At 37.3% G+C, this 22,198-nt stretch overlaps 1 protein-coding gene across 1 annotated transcript in view; it reads right to left on the minus strand.

Moving 5' to 3' along the window:
• The window catches only part of LOC127855248 (Ca(2+)/calmodulin-responsive adenylate cyclase-like), a 92,427-nt gene that overhangs the window by 28,693 nt on the left and 41,536 nt on the right, over positions 1-22,198 (minus strand). The window contains exons 4-6 of the mRNA XM_052390673.1: positions 10,740-10,889; positions 5,253-5,371; positions 4,844-4,955 (exon numbers count right to left, since the gene is read on the minus strand). Coding sequence (XP_052246633.1) covers positions 4,844-4,955; positions 5,253-5,371; positions 10,740-10,889 — 381 coding nt within the window. The remainder of the gene's footprint in view (positions 1-4,843; positions 4,956-5,252; positions 5,372-10,739; positions 10,890-22,198) is intronic.

Genomic DNA, 22,198 nt, shown 5'->3' on the forward strand with positions numbered 1-22,198 from the left:
CTTATCATGAGATGAGTGCTAATGGCTAAAACAGTTATGTTAATTATGAAAATTCTGTGTTATGAAAAATAACTTAATACAGGTAATGTTACATAATAATGACATAATAAAACCAAACTTAACTACACAGGAAACAAATGTTTTGACCAAATTTCATGAAGATTGGGAAACTAGAGTGTTAACAAGATTTTACTATAGCAATATAAAGCTATATACGGAAAAATGCCCCACCCCTTGGCAGCCATGTTTTTCAAGCAAAGGTAACCATTTTTGAACTCATCCAAGATATCATTGGGACAAATCTTCTGAGCAAGTTTCATGAAGATCTGAAAAAAATGTGGCCTCAAGAGTGTTAACAAGGTTTTACTATAGCCATATAAGGAAAAATGCCCGCGCCCCCTGGCGGCCATGTTTTAAACCAACCGGCATCATTTTCGAACTCCTCCAATATATTATTGGGATGAATCTTCTGACCTAGTTTCATGAAGATCAGACAATAAATGTGGCCTATAGATATTAACAAGATTTTACTATAGCCATATTAGGAAAAATGCCCCGCCCCTTGGCAGCCATGTTTTTCAAGCAAACGTTACCATTTTCAAACTCATCCAAGATATCATTGAAACCAATCTTCTGAACAAGTTTCATGAAGATCTGAAAATAAATGTGGCCTCTAGAGTGTTAACAAGATTTTACTATAGCCATATAAGGAAAAATGCCCCGCCCCCTGGCGGCCATGTTTTTTTGAACCAACCGGCATCATTTTCCAATTCGTCCAAGATATTGTTGGGATGAATCTTCTGACCAAGTTTCATGAAGATCAGACAATAAATGTGGCATCTAGAGTGTTAACAATATTTTACTATAGCCATATAAGGGAAAATGCCCCGCCCCTCGGCAGCCATGTTTTTCAAGCAAACGTAACCATTTTCGAACTCATCCACGATATCATTGAGACCAATCTTCTGACCAAATTTCATGAAGATTGGACAAACAATGTGGCCTCTAGAGTGTTAACAAGGCAAATGTTGACGCCGCACGACGGAAGACGCACGACGGACAAAAGGCGATCACAAAAGCTAAACAAAATGGCAAAGCGGCGTATTAATAGTTTAATGCCATAAGGTTAAAACTACAATTCAGTTTAATTTACCAGCGTGGTGTTGTGATAGTATGGCGACGAACACATTTTATTTGATCGTGTTTCCATTATTTTAATTATTTACAACTATTCCAAATATAACATTTTGGTCAGAAGATTCATTTATTAACATTAAAACATAACGAAATTACGTGAACGAGTCATTTGAATTAACTACTTGTTAAGTGTGTGTTTGACACATACTCATTCAATATCAGTATTTAGTGTGCTCTCCTTTAAAATGCTTGCCATACACAGAAAAGAAGCACAATTATCGTCTGAGAGTGTCAATTTTATTATTTCTATTAACAAGTTCATGTCAGCAACTTTGTATTCCCTCTTCAATAAGGAGGCTAAATGCGTCAGATGCAACAATGTCTTTTGAACGATTACACTGCACTAATCAATCATGGGTTTCATGAAAATGGTAAAGAGGAGAATGATAAATGATGTGTTCTGTCGGTTTTATTCCGTATTTTATTCCACACAGTTGCACGGAATATGTCAAAATGGCATGTTGTTATGATTAATGACACAGGTACGATCAAACGTGATCTGTGAATGTTAACGAGGCATTCCCAGAGAAACTGTTTTTATCAACATTTCCAAAAGCATGCTATAATGTTGAGAACTATTCGTAAGTTTTGTCTAATTTCACTTAAATGTGGCACAAACTTTGACACGTACGTTAGTATCTTCAAACGTAAAAAAACATTAACATTATAACTGATGTTCACATAACAAAATTGACACTAAAATGTACATGTAAATACAAAACCAACATTAACAGACACATTCGAAGTCGTAACTGTTTAACCTAAATTTTATGTTACTTAACTTGGCGTGAAAAGCTTAAATTTTTGGCAGAATGTATCAAAATCCACATTTTAACTGTGCGGCGATTGTAGAAAAACACACTTGTGCTTTCGTTAAGTTAATTTAATATAATGATTAAATAATTAAACGCCAAAAACATTATCAGGATATAATTCTTTGATTTTTATCGAACGCTACTCCTTAATTGTCAATACCATATAGCACATACCATCAAATAATTAAACAAGAGGGCCAGAAAGGCCCAAAGTCGCTCACCTGAGATTCAAAGGAACTGACCTGTTCTGTGCAGCCCAAGATGTCATTAGAACAAAATGTTCTTACATACTTTCATGACTAGTGAACACACTGGCAGCCACGTTTTTCAACAGACCAGAAAGATTTTCATACACATCCAAGATATCATTTAAACAAATAATTACTGACAAAGTTTCATGAAAATTCATAAGTCAATATAAGGAAAAATGCCCCGCCCACTGGTGGCCATGTTTTTCAAGCAACTGGAACCAAATTCAAACTTGTCCAAAATATCATTGGGAAACATCTTCTGACAGAGTGTCATGATGATCATACAATAAATATGGCTTCTAGAGTGTTAACAGGGTTTTACTATAGCCATATAAGGAAAAATGTCACGTCCCCTTAGCGGCCATGTTTTTCCACCAACCGGAACCATTTTCAAACTCATCCAAGATAATATTGGGACAAATCATCTGACCAAGTTTCATGATGATCGGACAATAAATGTGGCCTCTAGAGTGTTAACAAGGTTTTACTAAAGCATGATATATAGCCATATTAGGAAAAATGCCCCGCCCCCTGGTGGCCATGTTTTTTAAGCAACCGAAACCGTTTTTGAACTCATCCAAGATATCATAAGGACAAATCTTCTGACCAAGTTTCATGAAGATAGGAAAATAAATTTGGCCTCTAGAGTGTTAACAAGGTTTTACTATAGCCATATAAGGAAAAAATGCCCCGCCCCCTGGCGGCCATGTTTTTCAACCAACCAGCATCATTTTTGAACTCGTCCACGATATTATTAGGACGGATCTCCTGACCAAGTTTCATGAAGATCGGGCAATAAATGTGGCCTCTAGAGTGTTAACAAGATTTTACTATAGCTATATGTAGCCATATAAGGAAAAATGCCCTGCCCCTTGGCAGCCATGTTTTTCAAGCAAACGTAACCATTTTCAAACTAATCCAAGATATCATTGAGACCAATCTTCTGAGCAAATTTCATGAAGATTGGACAATAAATGTGGCCTCTAGAGTGTTCACAAGGTTTTACTATAGCCATATATAGCCATATAAGGAAAATGCCCCGCCCCTTGGCAGCCATGTTTTCAAGCAAACGTAAACATTTTCGAACTCATCCAAGATATCATTGAGACTAATCTTCTGACCAAATTTCATGAAGATTGGGCAATAAATGTGGCCTCTAGAGTGTTAACAAGGTTTTACTATAGCCATATAAGGAAAACTGCCCCGCCCACTGGCGGCCATGTTTTTTTCACCTATCTGGACCATTTTCGAACTCGTCTGTGAAATCAATGAAACCAATGTTTTGACCAAGTTTCACGATGATTGGCAAAAATTGTGACTTATAGAGTGTTCACAAGGTTTCTCTATAGCCATATAAGGAATACTGCCCCGCCCCCTGGCGGCCATGTTTTACAACGGACCAGAACCATTTTTGAACTCAACTAACATATCATTTAGACAAATATTTTGACAAAGCTACATGAAGATTGGGCATCAAATGTGACTTCTACAGTGTGCACAAGGTTTTTCTTTTTTTTACCTAGTGACCTACTTTTTGACCCAGCATGACCCAGTTTCGAACTCAGTCGATGGGACAAATGTTCTGAACAAATTTCATGAAGATCAGACAGTAAATGTGGCCTTTAGAGTATTCACAAGGCAAAATGTTGACGACGGACGACGGACAAAAGGCGATCACAAAAGCTCACCATGAGCACGTTGTGCTCAGGTGAGCTAAAAAAACAAATGTTCAGACCAAGTTTCATGAAGATTGGACAATAAATGTGACTTCTAGAGTGTTAACAAGGTTTAACTATATAGCCATATAAGTAAAACTGCCCTGCCCCCTGGCAGCCATGTTTTTTTACCGATCCGAACTATTTTCATACTCAACCGTCGTTTCTAAGAAACAAATGTTCTCACCAAATTTCATGAAGATTGGACCAAAAATGTGACTTCTAGAGCGTTCACATGTTTTCACTATATACATATAGTGAAAATTACCCCGCCCCCTGGCGGCCATGTTGTTTTCACCGATCTAGACCATTTTCGAACTCGTTCGAGATATCAATGAAACCAATGTTTTGACCAAGTTTCATGATTATTGGGCAAAATTTGTGACTTCTAGAGTGATAACGAGGTTTCTCTTTAGCAATATAAGGAATACTTCCCCGCCCCCTGGCGGCCATGTTTTTCAACGGACCGAAACCATTTTTAACTCAACCAACATATCATTAAGAAAAACATTATGACAAAGTTACATGAAGATTGGGCATCAAATGTGACTTCTACAGTTTTCACAAGGTTTTCTTTTTTTTGACCTAGTGACCTAGTGTTTGACCCAGCATGACCCAGTTTCGAACTCGGTCGAGGTATCATTAGGACAAATGTTCTGACCAAGTTTCATGATGATTGGATAATAAATGTGGCCTCTAGAATGTTCACAAGGCAAATGTTGACGACGGACGCACGACGTACGACGGACAAAAGGCGAAAAAATAAACGTTGTGCTCAGGTGATCTAAAAATTGGATAAAAACTGTGCTCACCGCCTTAGAGCAGCCAATTCAAAACAAAAATTCCAAAACTCTATGAGCCTAACCTTGGCGAGATGGTCGAAGCGGCCAAAGAGCTCATTGAGGATTTTGACGAGGTTCTCGGCGGAACAGTGCGAGGAGAGACTCGTGAAGCCGACGATATCCGCGAACAAGATGCTGAAAATACAGACCCCACTGGTTAAATTATCCGTAATTCATGCATATTTGTGTTGATAATAAAAGGAATTATGAACTCAGGGCACGTTGATTGGAGGGAAATTCATTTGCCAATTGCGTTGTATAACACGACGAATGATGATATTTACCTAAAACAAAAGCTCAACACAAATTAATGATTAAATCCGGAGTCAGCGCATTCGAACGACCCCTAGCAAACCATAGCAGACACACATGAGTCGCACAGTGCACGAAATCTCGTTATTAAGTCGAGGGAATTCTGACGGCAACGTTTACCTGACGCTCTCGTGCCTCTGTATGTATATCTTGTGGAACATGCCCTGGTGTGGTGACGTAATGTCGTTTTTCATCTCCATAGCAACGTGCTGGGGAAGGACGCTAAGCAACAACTTTTCCTGGAAACAAAAGCATTATTGACCATTCAACGAACAAATTAGGTCCCTTTTAATTTTGTTAGAAACTTAACTATGTGTGTCCAGTGACTTACGTTAGTGACTTAAGTTAAGCCGGTGACAAAAGGTCACGGCAATAATGTCCGAAAACTGCACCCTTTTTTGTTTTTGTTGATTTAATCGAATGACTGCACAGATGTATTTTCGAAAGGATTTCCACATATCTAGGTTCTGTATGACCCTTTCAACGTGAACCAGATTTCAAAATTTAATAACTTCAGATTTCAACAGTTTGCCATTATCTTCATTTTGATTGCTGAAATCTGACTACGTTTTCGTTTCAACTCTCTTGCAACGGGAAGTCTTAACATTAGTGCCTACGTATTTCACCTGTAAGAACTTCATACCGGGATGCTCGACTACAAATAAACGCGAAGACATAATAATAAACGTTTCTATACCATTCTATTACATTGGCAAACCCATCGTCTTGATTTTGGTTCATGTAAACAGCAATTTATGCAACGTTAATGTGTGTATTCATTGGTAATAATTAAAAGCAAAATTGATGTATCTGATACATAACCACTTGACGACGTCGACAGTACTGGCGCATTTACCAAGTTATTTTAGTAGTTTTATTATTATTACTAGTAGGAGTAGTGTTAGTAGAAGTAGTAGTAGTGGTAGTAGAAGTTGCAGTAGCAGTAGCAATAGCAGCATCAGTAGCAGTAGCATTTTTATTATTATTATTAGTAGTAGTAGTAGAAGTGGTGGTAGTAGCATCAGTAGCAGTAGCAATAGCAGCAGCAGCATCAGTAGCAGTATTATTATTATTATTATTATTAATAGTAGTAGTAGTAGTAGTAGTCGTGGTAGTGGCAGTGGTAGTCGTAGTAGTAGTAGTAGTAGTAGTAGTAGTAGTAGTAGTAGTAGTAGTAGTAGTAGTAGTAGTAGTAGTAGTAGTAGTAGTAGTAGTAGTAGCTGTAGTAGTTGTAGTAGTTGTAGTAGTAGTAGTAGTAGCAGTAGCAGTAGTAGTAGTAGTAGTAGTAGTAGTAGTAGTAGTAGTAGTAGTAGTAGTAGTAGTAGTAGTAGTAGTAGTAGTAGTAGTAGTAGCAGCAGTAGTAGTAGTAAAACACTCGTTAAAGTGCGCAAATTGCGAAAGCAAGTTCGCGCGAAGAAAGTTGTTTGACATGTTATGCAGTTTTTTTTTGTGTTTCGAGATAAAACATATGCGCGAAAGTCGAATTATTCATTGTTTAAATTGTTCAAACATGTCAGTGAAATACAGACAATGTGGCCCGTTAATTGCTAGAAATACTTTGTTACAACTTTAAAACAATGTTAAGAATGTGTGTTTCATATCAATAGTGGGCGTTAGACGTGTAGTTCGGTATTTTAACATCGTTTGCATGTTGAATAACAATATAACATACTTAGCGCGGCATTTCTACTCGAGCGCGCTTGGTGAAAGCTTTGTAAAACAAAAATATTCTTGGTGACTACAAAACAAAAATGCTGTCTTGACTGCTTTAACAGTTGTTGCTTGAGAGGGAGAAGTATGCTAGGAAAAGAGAGAGAGCTCAACAAGTGGCTGTGCAGTCCAAAAAATACAAAGGGCCTCGCATCATTGAATCTGATACAATTCACTGTGTTTAAAGAAATTTTATTTTTTTCAAATATTTATTTGAATTAGAAGATATGTATATGCAGTGCTCCAGCTAGGCCTAAATCGAAGGGCGCCACGCCCTGCCCTCCCGAACCTCCGCCCTGCCCCCCCCCGAACCTCCGCCCTGCCCCCCCCCCCCCCTCAAAAAAAAAAAAAAAATTTTTTTTTTTTTTTTTTTTTACATATGATAATTCATAAATCTCTTATTACATTGTAATTAGTTTAATCCTCATTGTAGACATTATATTTGAATGGTTTAATAATAATGGGAATAATACAGTTATTTATAACATATAAATTAACATGCAATAGAAAGCATTCCAGAAACACTCGCGCGCTCGAACGTGCCCTTTTCACAAAATACTGCGCGTCAAAAGTGCCCTTTTCACAAAATACTGCGCGTCGAAAGTGCCCTTTTGACAAAAAAGCCGCCCTGCCCTTTTCAAATTCTAGCTGGAGCACTGTGTATATGTAAATATCAGATTTTAACATTAAATGAACTAATAAGTTAAACAATTAATATATAAATAAATAGGACTTAATGAACAAAGCGGCAATTAAGACTAAAGTCACACAGAGGCAGTTAAGACTCAAGTCACACAGAGGCAATTAAGACTCAAGTCACACAGAGGCAGTTAAGACTGCATTTATACTGAGGCAATTAGGATTCAAATCACAGACAGGCAATAAAGACTCGAATCACAGACAGGAAATCAAGACTCAAATCACACGCATTAAATCAAGACTATAATCACACAGACAATTAAGACTTAGATCACACACACACATGCAATTACGACTCAAATCACACCGAGGAAATTAAGACTCAAATCACACACAGGCACTCAAGACTAAAATCACATACAGGCAAGAAAGCCTCAAATCACACACAGGCAATCACGACTAAAATCACACACATGCAATTAAGACGCAAATCACACACAGGTAGTTAAGACGCAAATCACACACATGTAATTAAGACGCAAATCACACACGGCAATTAAGACGCAAATCACACACAGGCAATCAAGCGTCAAATCACAAACAGACAATTAAGACGCATATTACACACAGGCAATAAATACTCAAATCACACAGGGGCAATTAAGACTCAAATCACACACATGCAATGAAGACTCAAATCACACCGAGGCAATCAAGACTCAAATCACACCGAGGCAATTCAGACTCAAATCACACACAGGCAATCAAGACTCAAATCACACAGGTGCAGTTTAGAAACGCGTCTGACAAGGCAGTTAAAACACATGAAAGACATTTGCACGTAATATACACACTAGAACATGCGCACACATTTGACACACACTTTCTTTAAAATACTCTTAGTAAAGAAACCAATCTCGTAAGCAAATGCAATTATGATACTAATCACACTCACAACGACAGTCATGAAACAAATAACACACGCATACGTGTTCTGAAACAAAACATCCACATTGACACTTTGGGTATAAATCATTTACGCGCAGTCTGTCAATGTACACATCACGAACAAACAGTCTATTAAGAAACCAATACTCGATTGTAACAAAGCACCAAAGAACCAGTTATTGTTTGCACCAAAGCAGTTCATAGCATATTATTTTGGAGGCTGGAAATTTACTTGTCGAAATGAGGTCCTGACATTCGGTGCAAACAGTTCCACCATAACTTAATCGTTGTCAGTTTTTTAATATTGCATTTAATTTGTAATTGCCAATAATAACGGCATTGTTCTGAAAAATCACAAACGTTGATTACTTGATAACATGCACATGTTTAAAGAGACTATGACATGTGTTATGCGCCTAGTAACATCACGCGTACACAACAAACGGGTGTTTTTCAATTCGGAAATAAGCTGAAACAATGAAACCATAAAAACCGCATACGTGTTTGGCATTCAATAAGACACCTTTGGCCATATAGACATTTAAAAGGTATTTTGAAGGTCACCTGAAGCAGTGTATGCTTACTTCCGCGCATAGCTGAGTGCTTACGAGAATACCTCTTCAAATCTCTACCACCATAACAACTAGTGATACCGATAGATTCGATTTTTTTTCTATAATTGATTTTTATAATTATATCCCTTAATATGTTTCATATTTGTGTGTACAATTAAAGACTTAAACTGATGATCCGTCCAGATATCAAAATTCCTAGGTGTTAATATCACTTTATCGAAACGCGTGTTAGTTTGCACATAGTATTATTGAAAATACCCATAATGAAACATCCTTAAAAAAGAATGTTGTAAGTAAAGTGGAAAACAAACGGCATGCAAATCTGACAAATATTATATATTGATCAAATTTCCAGCGTTCATTGCTCGGAACGGGATCAAACATATGCTTAATTGGTAATTGCGGCTCCTGCAAGCATTCCAAAGAAGGCGTTTAATGAAGATTGACGCGGCAGAGTCTTGACATAAAACTCGATTCTGTTCTAAATAATGTTCATTGGATTTCTGCAACCCACGGGATTATTTGATTCACATTTCTTATCAATCTAAGATGCATTGCGTCTTGATTGAACTTTCCTTGCAGACTGTTCAAATGTCACGAGCCTCATGATATGCATATGTGTCTTGTTCTGACAAAACTGGGCATAATGCTTGTGCGTAAAGTGCCGTCCCAGATTAGCCTGTGCAGTTCGCACAGGCTAATCAGGGACGACACTTTCCGCTTTTATGGTATTTTTAGTTTGAAGGAAGTCCCTTCTTACCGAAAATCAAGTTTAAGCGGAAAGTTTCGTCCCTGATTAGCCTGTGCGGACTGCACAGGCTAATATGGGACGGCACTTTACCCACATGCATTATGCCCAGTTTTGTCAGAACAAGACACATATTTTACGATTGGGTGATGACACCTTGAACATTCATCGAATCGATTAACAGAATTGCTGTTTCTTGTAACTAGTTAACAAGACGAGTTGTATCTCATGCAAATGCATATCAGTTGATTATTGCCAGAAATAAAAACGTTTAGCTGTTACTTTAGGTATATCTTTTTTTATGTGGTTTTCTTATAACTGCTTAATACTGCATATTAGCTCATTAAAATCACAATACAAAAGTGTAACTTGTTCTAATAGTATACCTGAAATGAAATCAATTCTTAAAACCAGCTGGGATGTACTTGTTTATTTTTGTCCGTCCACAGTTTTTATCTTATTAATTGCGTATGTTGTATTTCGTTCATGACATGTTATCCAAACTTAAATATGTGTTGCTCTTAAATGTCAAAAACATTACATAAGTATTTTGACTTCGCTGATGATGTAGCCATAAGAGAGATAACACAATCTTTTAAAATATAATAACAACTGGTCTTTGCAAGAAAACAGACGCAATAGTCAAAGGCGTTCCATGCATTAAAAAAACTGATGTACCCTTAACTGCTTTCATATTATGCTTCTTGTGGGTCGACTTCCAGTAAAATCATGATAACTTGCTAATCATCTTTCTTTGTAAACATTCCGTTCCTCTTAATATCTTTAATCAATAAATACATTATGTGTTACCTTCTGTTTAGTGATTACCAACTGATTATTCAGTACGTTTTAGTTGAAGGTAATATGATTCATTGAGTCATGTGTACTTAAAAAATTCATTGAACCGATTAAGGTGTTAACTAATTACACTTATTCAATTTACACTTACATATTTAAATTGTCTCATGTTCGGCAACGCCCACTTACAAGTTTCTCATTTTCGTCTTCAATATCCAGGCGGGAGGCTATGCAGTTCCGGGTCTTCAAGAACGTCTTACGCTGCGCGCGCTCCGTGACGTTGTGAATAAACAGGCCGGCGACGTTGGCGCTGACATAGAGAAGGCCGTTTGCCAACAACTGAAATGATAACAAACATAACGTAGATTTAAGATTTTTCAGTTTTTGAAATGTATTTAAAAACGTACTGTTAAAATTAATATTTCATACAACAAACGATTTGTTTTGATTATGAGAATGAAGTATATGCTAAAGAGTGCCTGCAATTACGTTGAATAAGATGTTGACGTTTTACAAGATATGATGAGCAAAAGGTCGCCGTGGTGTAATGGGATATGGTGTCCGCCTTGCGACCGGGAGGTCACGGGTTCGATCCCCACCGTGGGAGCGTTCTTTAGATCTCCCCCAAAGACACCAAGTACTGGTTCTAGGCCCAGGAAACGGACTCGAGAGCGTTTATATAAGCCTAAGGCTTTCGACGCAATCGAGCTAAAATAAATAGGTTTAAACTAAATGAGTCGTGTTCTGAGAAAACTGGGCATGATGCATGTGCGTAAAGTGTCATCACAGATTAGCCTGTGCAGTCCGAACAGTCTAATCAGGGACGACACTTTCCGCCTTATCTTGATTTTCGGTAAGGAGTGACTTCCGTGAAACTAAAAATACCATAAAAGCGGAAAGTGTCGTCCCTGATAAGCCTGTGCGGGCTGCACAGGCTAATCTGGGACGACACTTTACGCACTTGCATTAAGGCCAGTTTACTCAGAAAACGCCTTCTTTGCTATGTTTCTTTTGTTCGACAGTTTTATTGTGAACGACACAGTCAACAGTGTACATGGCGTTTTAAACTTATTACTTTGTTGTTGCTGTTGTTATCAGTAAAATTAAAAAAAAAACTTAACTACAACCAAAAATAGTTTTGAACCAAAATTAATCGGTCTTTTTACCAAAAAAGGTGAACGGTGTTCAAGGGAGTCATAAATTGTGTACATTTTTCGTTCGTTCGTGTAATCTATTTCTTAAATATGCCATAGATTGTCGAATAACAAACAAGAGTACCCTGCGGAAAATTTAACGTTCACCTGACGACCCGTAGTAAAGAGTTATATAAATAGAACCTCCCGATTCGGTGCGTATTTTGGTCCATTTTAGGACTCTTTATACTCGTTTAGGACCAGTATTTACAGCATTGTAAGTATAGAGATTAAAAAAAAATATTTTGCTTTAAACGTCTCCATAAATCATGTTACTTTTATGACGTGGCCAGTCTTGACAACAAAGGCATGCTTTTAACATTAATAAGAGGACCCTATCTTATAATACGTACTAAATATGGATGTCCCGGCCATTGATATTAAAAACAATTTTGCTAATTGCTCTTATCATAAATGTTGCCCCTGTGGCGCAGTCAATTTTCCAATTACGTGAATGATTTGAAAAACTGTGTTTAGGACCTATAGATGCTAAACACAAAGCTATGGTCTGATTTCACACAATACCGTTGTTTTTCAAAATATTGTCATCACATGAGTCAATGTTAAACTAATTATCCGCTGGGCGAGGTGACTGTTGACTCAGGGAGCATAAATTGAACAAACTTTGTTCAGAACATTTAGAAGATACCAAATATGAAAGTTAGGTGCCTTGCAGTTTCAGACAAAATTTTTTTTTTTTAATTTTCCCATTTAAGTCTATGTAAAAACGGTATATCCAGTGCGGATCAATTTTTTACCAAAGGATATTATTTGAAACAAGGGCTGTTTGTAAAACATGCATGCCCCCCATATGGGCTGTCAATTGTAGTGGCAGCCATTTTGTGAATATGTTTTTTGTCACTGTGACCTTGACCTTTGACGTAGTGACCTAAAAATAAATAGGGGTCATCTGCTATTCATGATCAATGTACCTATGACGTTTCATGATCCTAAGCCTAATAATTCTTGAGTTATCATCTGGAAACCATTTTACTATTTTGAGTCACTGTGACCTTGACCTTTGATCTAGTGACCTGAAAATCAATAGGGGTCATCTGCCAGTTATGATCAATGTACCTATTAAGTTTCATCATCCTAGGCATAAGCATTCTTGAGTAATCATCCGAAACCATTTAACTGTTTCGAGTCACTGTGACCTTTACCTTTGACCTAGTGACCTGAAAATCAATAGGGATCATCTGCCAGTCATGTTCAGTGTACCTATGAAGTTTCATGATCCTAGGCCTAAGCATTCTTGAGTTATCATCCGGAAACAATTTAACTATTTCGAGTCACTGTGACCTTGACCTTTGACCTAGTGACCTGAAAATCAATAGGGGTCATCTGCCAGTCATGATCAATGTACCTATGAAGTTTCATGATCCTTGGCCTAAGCAGTCTTGAGTTATCATCCGGAAACCATTTTACTATTTCGAGTCACTGTGACCTTGACCTTTGACCTAGTGACCTGAAAATCAATAGGGGTCATCTGACAGTCATGATCAATGTACCTATGAAGTTTCATGATCCTAGGCCTAAGCGTTCTTGAGTTATCATCCGGAAACCATCTGGTGGATGGAAGGACGGACCGACAGACCGACAGATCGACCGACCGACATGTGCAAAACAATATACCCCCTCTTCTTCGAAGGGGGGCATAATAAACTTTGTTGATGACCTGTAGATGGTTCTACTTAAGCGAAAAGAAGCCTTCGGCATTGCTATTTTTTACAAGAAGTTTTTTTTTACATGAAGTACATATAAACGTATATGTAAAACTGTCGACCGTCGGGTTGAGGCTTTGACCCCGTTGTGCATAATTGAACAAACTTTGTAGACGACAAAATGCTTCGTCAATCATGTACCTCGGTAACAAATTTTTACATAATTCAACTGATGCTATGCAGCCATCGTTATATCTGACTACAACAACTGATGTCTAGCAGTCTTATCGAGTATTAAGGTACTTTGTTTAATTGTTCATATGTAGAAATATGACGTGTCTAACACGTCCTTGACGAAACAAACTTCAATCGTGATGTGAAGACAAGCGACTAACCAATAGCGCCGAGTTCTCAATCAAAGTACTGGCAGTACTGGTGTGACGATGCTTTTGAAGAGGATGGATATAAAACATCAATTTAAGTTTATCTATATCACCACAATTATGTTTGTTGATACGAACATTTGGGTACGATAAAAAATTGGGGTACGAAAATTTTGGGTACGAAAAAAAAAATTGGTACGAAAAAAAATTGCGTACGAAACATTTTTGGTACGAAAAAAAGTTTAGGGGTACGGGGAAGTAGTACCCGTGGGTAACTCATTAAGTATGGCAATACCTTCATTATGATTCTCGAAAGTAGGTATGCGCACATAGCCGGACCATGTGAGCTCAATCGTATGAGCACTTGACTATCCGAGTTCGCCCACGAACATATGGATAAGTTAACTAATAGCGAAATGACCTTATACATGTATATGCTGAAATCTAACAATCGAACGAAATATCAAACATGGTATGTACACTTAGGTGGTTGTCTAATTTCTGTTAGAATATCGTTTTCAATATGTAAATTTTAAATGATTGTGCCCGCACTTGAGTTTGTTGCCTTGTTTGAGTCTATACGCGCCTAGGCTGCACCCAGTGTGTGTATTTGTGTTTTTCCAAAGTAATGAGTTATCTCCGCGCTGAGGCTGCATAATGTTGGGACCCGGAGTGTGTCCAGCAGTCCTACCTAATAAGATTAGATTGACGACAGTTGGGACGAATTTTGAATGATAGCTGCAATTTCCAGCTATTTGTTTTGTACTGAAATACTTTTTAATTTTTTATATGGTCAAATGCTGCGGGGGGATGAGATTATCCGGAAAAAAAACACCTGTCCGGAATGGTGACCACAAAACAGACAAAATATAACATTGCGCCGGGAGCGGGAATCGAACCGGTGTCGTAAAGGTGAAAAAGCGAACGGCCTTACCACTGCGCTAGCGGTACGTACAAATACTGTACAGAATGTTGTTTTATATATATATATCATAGCAGTGCAGCGTTTACAATTTGCAGGTTCGAAATTGTTCGCAGTCTTTAGTTTTGTGATCACGTAAAAAGTTAATTTTACATGTTTTTATTCGCAATTTATTTACTAAATCGAGAACAAATATCAAACAAAATAGAGAAAATATATAGTTGTTTCATTGGTCCATAAAAATAAAATGGATGTAAAATTACTAATTTGAAATTAACGTTCTGATAAACTTATTGAATCTGTTTCCCCAGGATATGCTGTTCTATTAATATTTACCTTTATCAACACGAACGACAACTCTGCTAGGACATCACCGGGTATCGCATGCCATTTCTTGTAAATACTTCAAGACAGATGATTTTATAGTTTGACTAAGTTTAAAACAATCGATGACAAATAATTTGAAAATTATTAAAGGGGCCTTATCACGTTTGGATAAATTGACAAAATTGAAAAAAGTTCTTTCAGATTCGCAAACTTTCGTTTTAGTTATGATATTTGTGAGGAAACAGTAATTCTGAACATTTACCATACTCTGAAATAGCCATTATATGCATCTTTTGACGATTTAAAGGGGCCTTTTCACAGATTTTGGCATTTTTTATCTTATTCATTAAATGCTTTATATCGATAAATGTAAACATTGGATCGTAAAAGCGCCAGTAAAAAATCAAGAATAAAATTAAAAAAAGGAAAAGAACTTAGCCCGGGTTTCGAACCAGTGAACCCTGGAGTCCTGCCAGAGTCCTGAAGTAAAAACGCTTTAGCCTACTGAGCTATTTCGCCGAGTACACATGTTGCACGTATTTTATACCTTATATAAGCAATCTTCGTAGTTTCACAAAATTTAACGACAAAAACAGAACTCTCCAAATTATTCAATCGTTTCGCGTTGCAACGCTTTATAATTTTTAGGTTTTAAAATCGTCAAAAGATGCATATAATGGCTATATTAGACCATGGTAAATGTTCAGTATTACTGTTTCCTCACAAATATCATAACTAAAACGAAAATTTGCGAATCTGAAACAACTTTTTTCAATTTTGTCAATTTACCAAAGCGTGAAAAGATCCCTTTAAAAACCTGAAAATGATAAAGCGTTGCAACGCGAAACGAATTGATAATTTGGAGAGTTCTGTTGTTGTTGCTATATTTTGTGAAACTACGAGGATTACTTATATAGAGTATAAAATGCATTTGTCATTGTATCTGGAAGGATGGCTGAGTGGTCTAGGTCGAAGACTTTTTACTCCAGGACCCAGGACTCCAGGGGTCAGTGGTTCGAGCCCTGCTGATGTTTACTTTTTTCTTTATTTTTAAATTTTATTCTTGATTTTTTACTGGAGCTTTAAAGATCTAATGTTTACATTTATCAATATAAAGCATTTAATTACAAACTTCAAAACATGCCAAAATCTGTGAAAGGCCCCTTTAAATCCGGGACTCTTGTACAACGATATGTTTTTAATTGCGATCCTAATGAGAAACTGTGAATAATATCAGCAGAATAAATTCATCTTAAAAGTGTGTTTTCATAATGTATATATTGTGTGTTTAATATAACTGTATTATTAAAAAAGAATCATCGTGGTTGAGATATTCAGTAAAATAAATTAAATTAAACATTTCCAAAAGCCACTTTACCGCATGCTAAAATTTTCTAAATTAAATATTGTTTATTATTATCACAAGGGCACCTGACGTTACCAGACCTCGGGAATGAATCACAAGCAAGTATCTGTACAGAACTCGTGCCTTGTCTGCACGAGATTTTTACACTTACGGACTGCAGAGAGTTGGAAACTGACAGTGTCAAATATACACAGAGATTGCTCTGTGTGCAGTGATCCTTACACGTTGCACGAACCCTCTTTAAATTGTCACAACCTATCACAGTGTTTTTCAAGCATTGCTGCCACTAGACATATATTATCATCTTCAAACGATTTCGTACCAGGCGAAAATCGACACAGTTTTAGTAACTAAAAATAAAAACCTCCATATGGAATCCGACTAAAAACAAGAGACACGAGTGTGTGTTTATGTTTTTCTAGCCTCGTTACTTTTCAACTTATTTATTTTTTAAGTGGCTAGCCACGACATAATAACTGATAACAACCTTTTAGATCTATCTTCTGAGCAATTTACAGGAACCACTGGTTCATGTGCAGCCCATGCGCTTCACCATTTCCCCATCAAAAGCAAAGTGAAAATGGCTTTTGAAACCAGCATAAACCAAAACAGCCTGCGAGTACCTCGCATTATGTTCAGGTTTTATGCTGTTTGCTGCTCACCAGTAACTTAGTGTTGGAAATGAAACCTTTTAAACTTGAATCTAGTAAAAATGTTTTTTAATTACATTGAACTTTCTATTGGACTACACATGCGTCAAAATTCGTTTCTAAGTGGTAAAGGGTTAACAAACACTGTACGAGTTAACGACATCATTACGCCTTCTACATGGGACAGTAGGGAAATCATACATCGCCAAACTTAGCGTCCAATGCCGTCGATCCGGAGTTCGTGGTCTCGAGCATAAATCATACATCGCCAAACTTAGCGTCCAATGCCGTCGATCCGGAGTTCGTGGTCTCGAGCATAAATCATACATCGCCAAACATAGCGTCCAATCCCGTCGATCCGGAGTTCGTGGTCTCGAGCATAAATCATACATCGCCAAACTTAGCGTCCAATGCCGTCGATCCGGAGTTCGTGGTCTCGAGCATAAATCATACATCGCCAAACTTAGCGTCCAATGCCGTCGATCCGGAGTTCGTGGTCTCGAGCATAAATCATACATCGCCAAACTTAGCGTCCAATCCCGTCGATCCGGAGTTCGTGGTCTCGAGCATAAATCATACATCGCCAAACTTAGCGGCCAATGCCGTCGATCCGGAGTTCGTGGTCTCGAGCATAAATCATACATCGCCAAACTTAGCGTCCAATGCCGTCGATCCGGAGTTCGTGGTCTCGAGCATAAATCATACATCGCCAAACTTAGCGTCCAATGCCGTCGATCCGGAGTTCGTGGTCTCGAGCATAAATCATACATCGCCAAACTTAGCGTCCAATGCCGTCGATCCGGAGTTCGTGGTCTCGAGCATAAATCATACATCGCCAAACTTAGCGTCCAATGCCGTCGATCCGGAGTTCGTGGTCTCGAGCATAGGATGCTCAGGTATTCATTGACTCTGATAGTTTTGTGGTTTACTGTAATAGTGTTTTATTATAAGAAGATCATTTTCGTAATGAAATTCGCCAACAAGCCACTTTACCAATGAAGTTTTCATCTTAATTGACTTAGTGTTCGCACATTTGGAATGTAAGCCGGTGGTTATCGTTGCATATAGAAAGCTAACTTTAAATCCACATTTTTTAAATTTCCTCGCCTAAGTCACTGGGTATAGTCTGTGGTATGCTATAACATTAGAGGACAGTATTGCTTGATAAGAATCTGTAGCATTTGCTGTATGCGAAGCCTTAATAAAACGGCACACTGGCTAACAATGAGTTATAATGGATATTTACACTGGTCATTAAGTCCGTTTAACAAACAGGAAAACAATATCATAGCACACTATTTGCAACAGTTTTGTCGAACTAAGTCGGAAAATAAGCAGCAGTATCAAGAGAAGATAACACGTACATTTGGAATTTATTTTCATGACGTTAAAAGATGTTTAAAAAGAAGCATTACATTTTAAGAATTTAGATGTAAACAATAAAGTACAATTTCACAACAAAACACTATGAACTGATATCATAAAATTGTCCGAGATGTGTGTTGAAAATGGACGAGACTCAGACCAGTGATAGTTATAGTGATGTATTCTCTTTGGCTGAGAGAATCAAATATGTCACCCATGTTAAAATAGAACTAAGACGCTTATTTAACAACTCCGGCTATTTTTATGGTTTTATTCATGCGAATCCTTACTCGAATTATTTTTTTTTAAATAAAAACACTTAACTAGATATTCATTTCTTATGTATTTAACAATGACCAAAGTTATGATACTTTTTTTAAAAGTTCTACTGACCTTTATACAGACGTTTTGTTTATTAAATTAAATACCGACTTTTTGGTTGTTAGATTAACCATTACATCAATTTGAAGAATAAACTAAACTCAGCCTTACTTTTTAAATCGAGATAGAAATAGATACATGTGTGAATTGGCTTAAAGGGAAAAGTCGATAAGATTAAGACAATCAACTTCTGCTGCTGTACAATTATACAATAATAAAAACCTTTATAACAAGAGCTGTTTGTAAAACATGCATGCCCTCCTATATGGGCTATAAGTTGTAGTAGCAGCAATTGTGCGAATACGTTTTTTGTCACTGTGAACAACGGTGGTGGTGGTGGTGGTGGTGGTGGTGGTGGTGGTGGTGGTGGTGGTGGTGGTGGTGGTGGTGGTGGTGGTGGTGGTGGTGGTGGTGGTGGTGATTGATACAATGCATTACAAAAATGCAATTAGCCTTACATTTGGTAAAATTTAAATATATTACAAGGGAGGCAAATGCTGTAAACAAAAAGAACATGCATAAACGGTAGTTGTTTCCCTTGTTTGAACCATGCTAAATCCTTAAAATGCCTATTTCCAGTAACTGTGACCTTCACCTGTGACCTTGTCCTTTTACATAGTGACCTCAAAATCTATAGGGGTCATCTGCGAGTCGTGATCAATGTACCTATGAAGTTTCATGATCCTAGGCCCAAGCGTTCTTGAGTTATCATCTGACAACCACCTGGTGGACGGACCGACAGACCGACCGACAGACCGACCGACAAACCGACATGAGCAAAGCAATATACCCCCTCTTCTTCGAAGAGGGGGCATTATTAATAAACATATTCATATCTCGTTATGAAAGGTAACATCAGAAGACTTAGAATGTCATTGACGTTTAATCAAATGACAGCATATCAAATTTACGAGTTTCAAACGAAAAAAGTCATCCAAGTCAGGGCTCGAAATTAACACTCGCACACTCGCAAAATGCGAGTGAAAAATACCGATTGCGAGTTAAGTTTTAAGCCACTAGTATTGTTTTGCGAGTAAAGAAATAGTGAAACAAGAAATATCTTTAAAAAAAGATATACGGCGTTGATAGTTCAATGAATGAGATCAAGGATAGCGAATGTCTTTCTGTGCAGTTCTTAGCTGCATCACACGCAGTACTGGATGTTACGCGGAGTTTTCGCGGCTTATTTTACATTATTACATATTGCTGGTTATAAACCTATAGAAACAAAACAGACAACCAAAAGAAGAATGGAAGTGAAATTAAAACATATGAGTCAACCGGCCACACGCGAAGTATCCGTATTTATAGGCGCGTTCTTCGAACAAACCTGTTTTAGTGGTTTGTCGGACATTGCCATTTAATTCGATTATTAACAATATCGAGAATCACGGCGCTCATGCTTAATACATTAGTCAATATGGTGGAATAATTATTGTTAAATTAATCAAAAATAATATTTATCATTGCATTGTTGAAAACACATTAAGAATCTATTATTGACATACAATAATATTTCTGGTCTAAAGAAAATTCCAGGTCACCTAGTTCACGGATAGCGTCTTTATAATATAACGATTATTTTACTGGCCGTCAACTCCGGTGATGACCTGTATATAAACTCGATACCTCGCGGGTTGAAATGCAATCCATTAAAGTAAGGCCTCGCTTCCACTGATCTTTATACTTTTACATGTTTACATGTTGACAGAATATGGAAGTAAGCACTAAATATTAGAACATAGCCTTTAAGTATAAACGCTTTTGCGCTGGTAATTCTATGAAAATAAAAGGTGCACGCACAAACTGTATTGATGTCGAGAAATGAGTGTAAAACTGTTATATCTATTAAGCCTTTTCATTAGAGATAAAATTGTTTCATGCATTAGAACAGTGTTACAAAGACGCGGATATGTTTCCAATGACCTGGTGGTATACTCAAATCAGCCAATGGAATAAATGAAGTGTATTCATTCGTACCTAGCCACGAGAAATTTTATTTGAATTTTATTGGACACTTACAAAGGTCAGGTAAGGTGAAAAGCTGGCTTAGTACAGCTACGCCGAAAAAAGAGTAATATTGCTTAATGCGCTCGACGTCGTGAACGCTAAACCGTAGGTCAATTTATAGAACGTCCGAATACCCGTATGCTTAAGCGCGCACCTTTTATGTAGACTGGTATACTTATAGTACATATTCGCGGATGGTATTGGTACAGAGAACATGAAACAGTCGATTATTCACACGTGTTCATTGAACTTGAACAGACATGGCGTCGAAGCGAAAAATAACTTGTTTCTTTTTGCCCACAGACGGAAATAACAATACGGATTAAAGCAAAGTTAACCGTTGAGTTAAAAAAAACAACAACGGAAATTAAAAGTGGAAAACAAACTTAATATATAAACTAAATTTTGCGATAATGTTTTTGATTTAGCTAGTTAGTATTTAAGCTGCTCGCAATGTTTTGCAAGTAGAAAAAAGTTAAATTCGAGCCCTGCAAGTTTATTAAGTTTCCAAGTTTATTAAGTTTAAGCTCAGTTAATGCATAACTTGACAATATGGGCATCGTTTGGTACTCATTTAACTCCCTGACAGACTTTTCTGCCTCAACTGTTCTGTAATTATGTAGAAAAACCAACGAAACGACTGTTTTGCTGTTTGTCATGCAACTAGACAACTACGTGAATTGCTTTTTGGAATCATGTAACAAAACTCGTAGTCACCTAGGAAACTACGGAATTTAGATCGTTTATTATATAAGATTACAAAACATTGACTGAGAGATCGCAATGCTGGTCTCTACTTAATGAGCAATAAAACAAATAGCATAATGTTTGCAACTCGCGCATTGCCTTAACATATTGTTATGGTATTGTGTAAATCTGAATGAATCTAAAATAGCAATAATAATAGTGAAAATAATAATAGTTCAGGAAAGGGGCACTGTCTCAACTGAAGGAGGGCAGTATCAAAAGACGTGCTGACATTAAGATAGATACTGCAACTACTATTATAAGTATATGACTAAACAACAAACAACTACCAATTTACTAGAAAAACCAGTTCCCGCCACTACGAAAGTTTTCTTTATATCATAGTCGCATCCATGTGGACCAATCAGAATCCTTGTATTAGTGGAGCTTTGATTAGAGTGATTGAATATTTAAGACATTGAGACAAAAATTAATATTAAGAATACTAGTATTCGTATTCGCTCGGCCAGTGCTACAAATTGGTGGGATGGTGGGTGCGTATTTTACCGTAGCAAGGGCTCTTTGTAAAACACGCATGCCCCCCCCCCCCCCCTAATGGTCAGTTGTAGTGGCAGCCATTGTGTGAATACGTTTGAGTATGATTGGCAATTTATTCCTGACCCCAGGCATAAGCGTTCTT

This window comes from Dreissena polymorpha, chromosome 13, assembly GCF_020536995.1.
Source record: "Dreissena polymorpha isolate Duluth1 chromosome 13, UMN_Dpol_1.0, whole genome shotgun sequence".
NCBI classification, from domain to species: Eukaryota; Metazoa; Mollusca; class Bivalvia; order Myida; family Dreissenidae; genus Dreissena; species Dreissena polymorpha.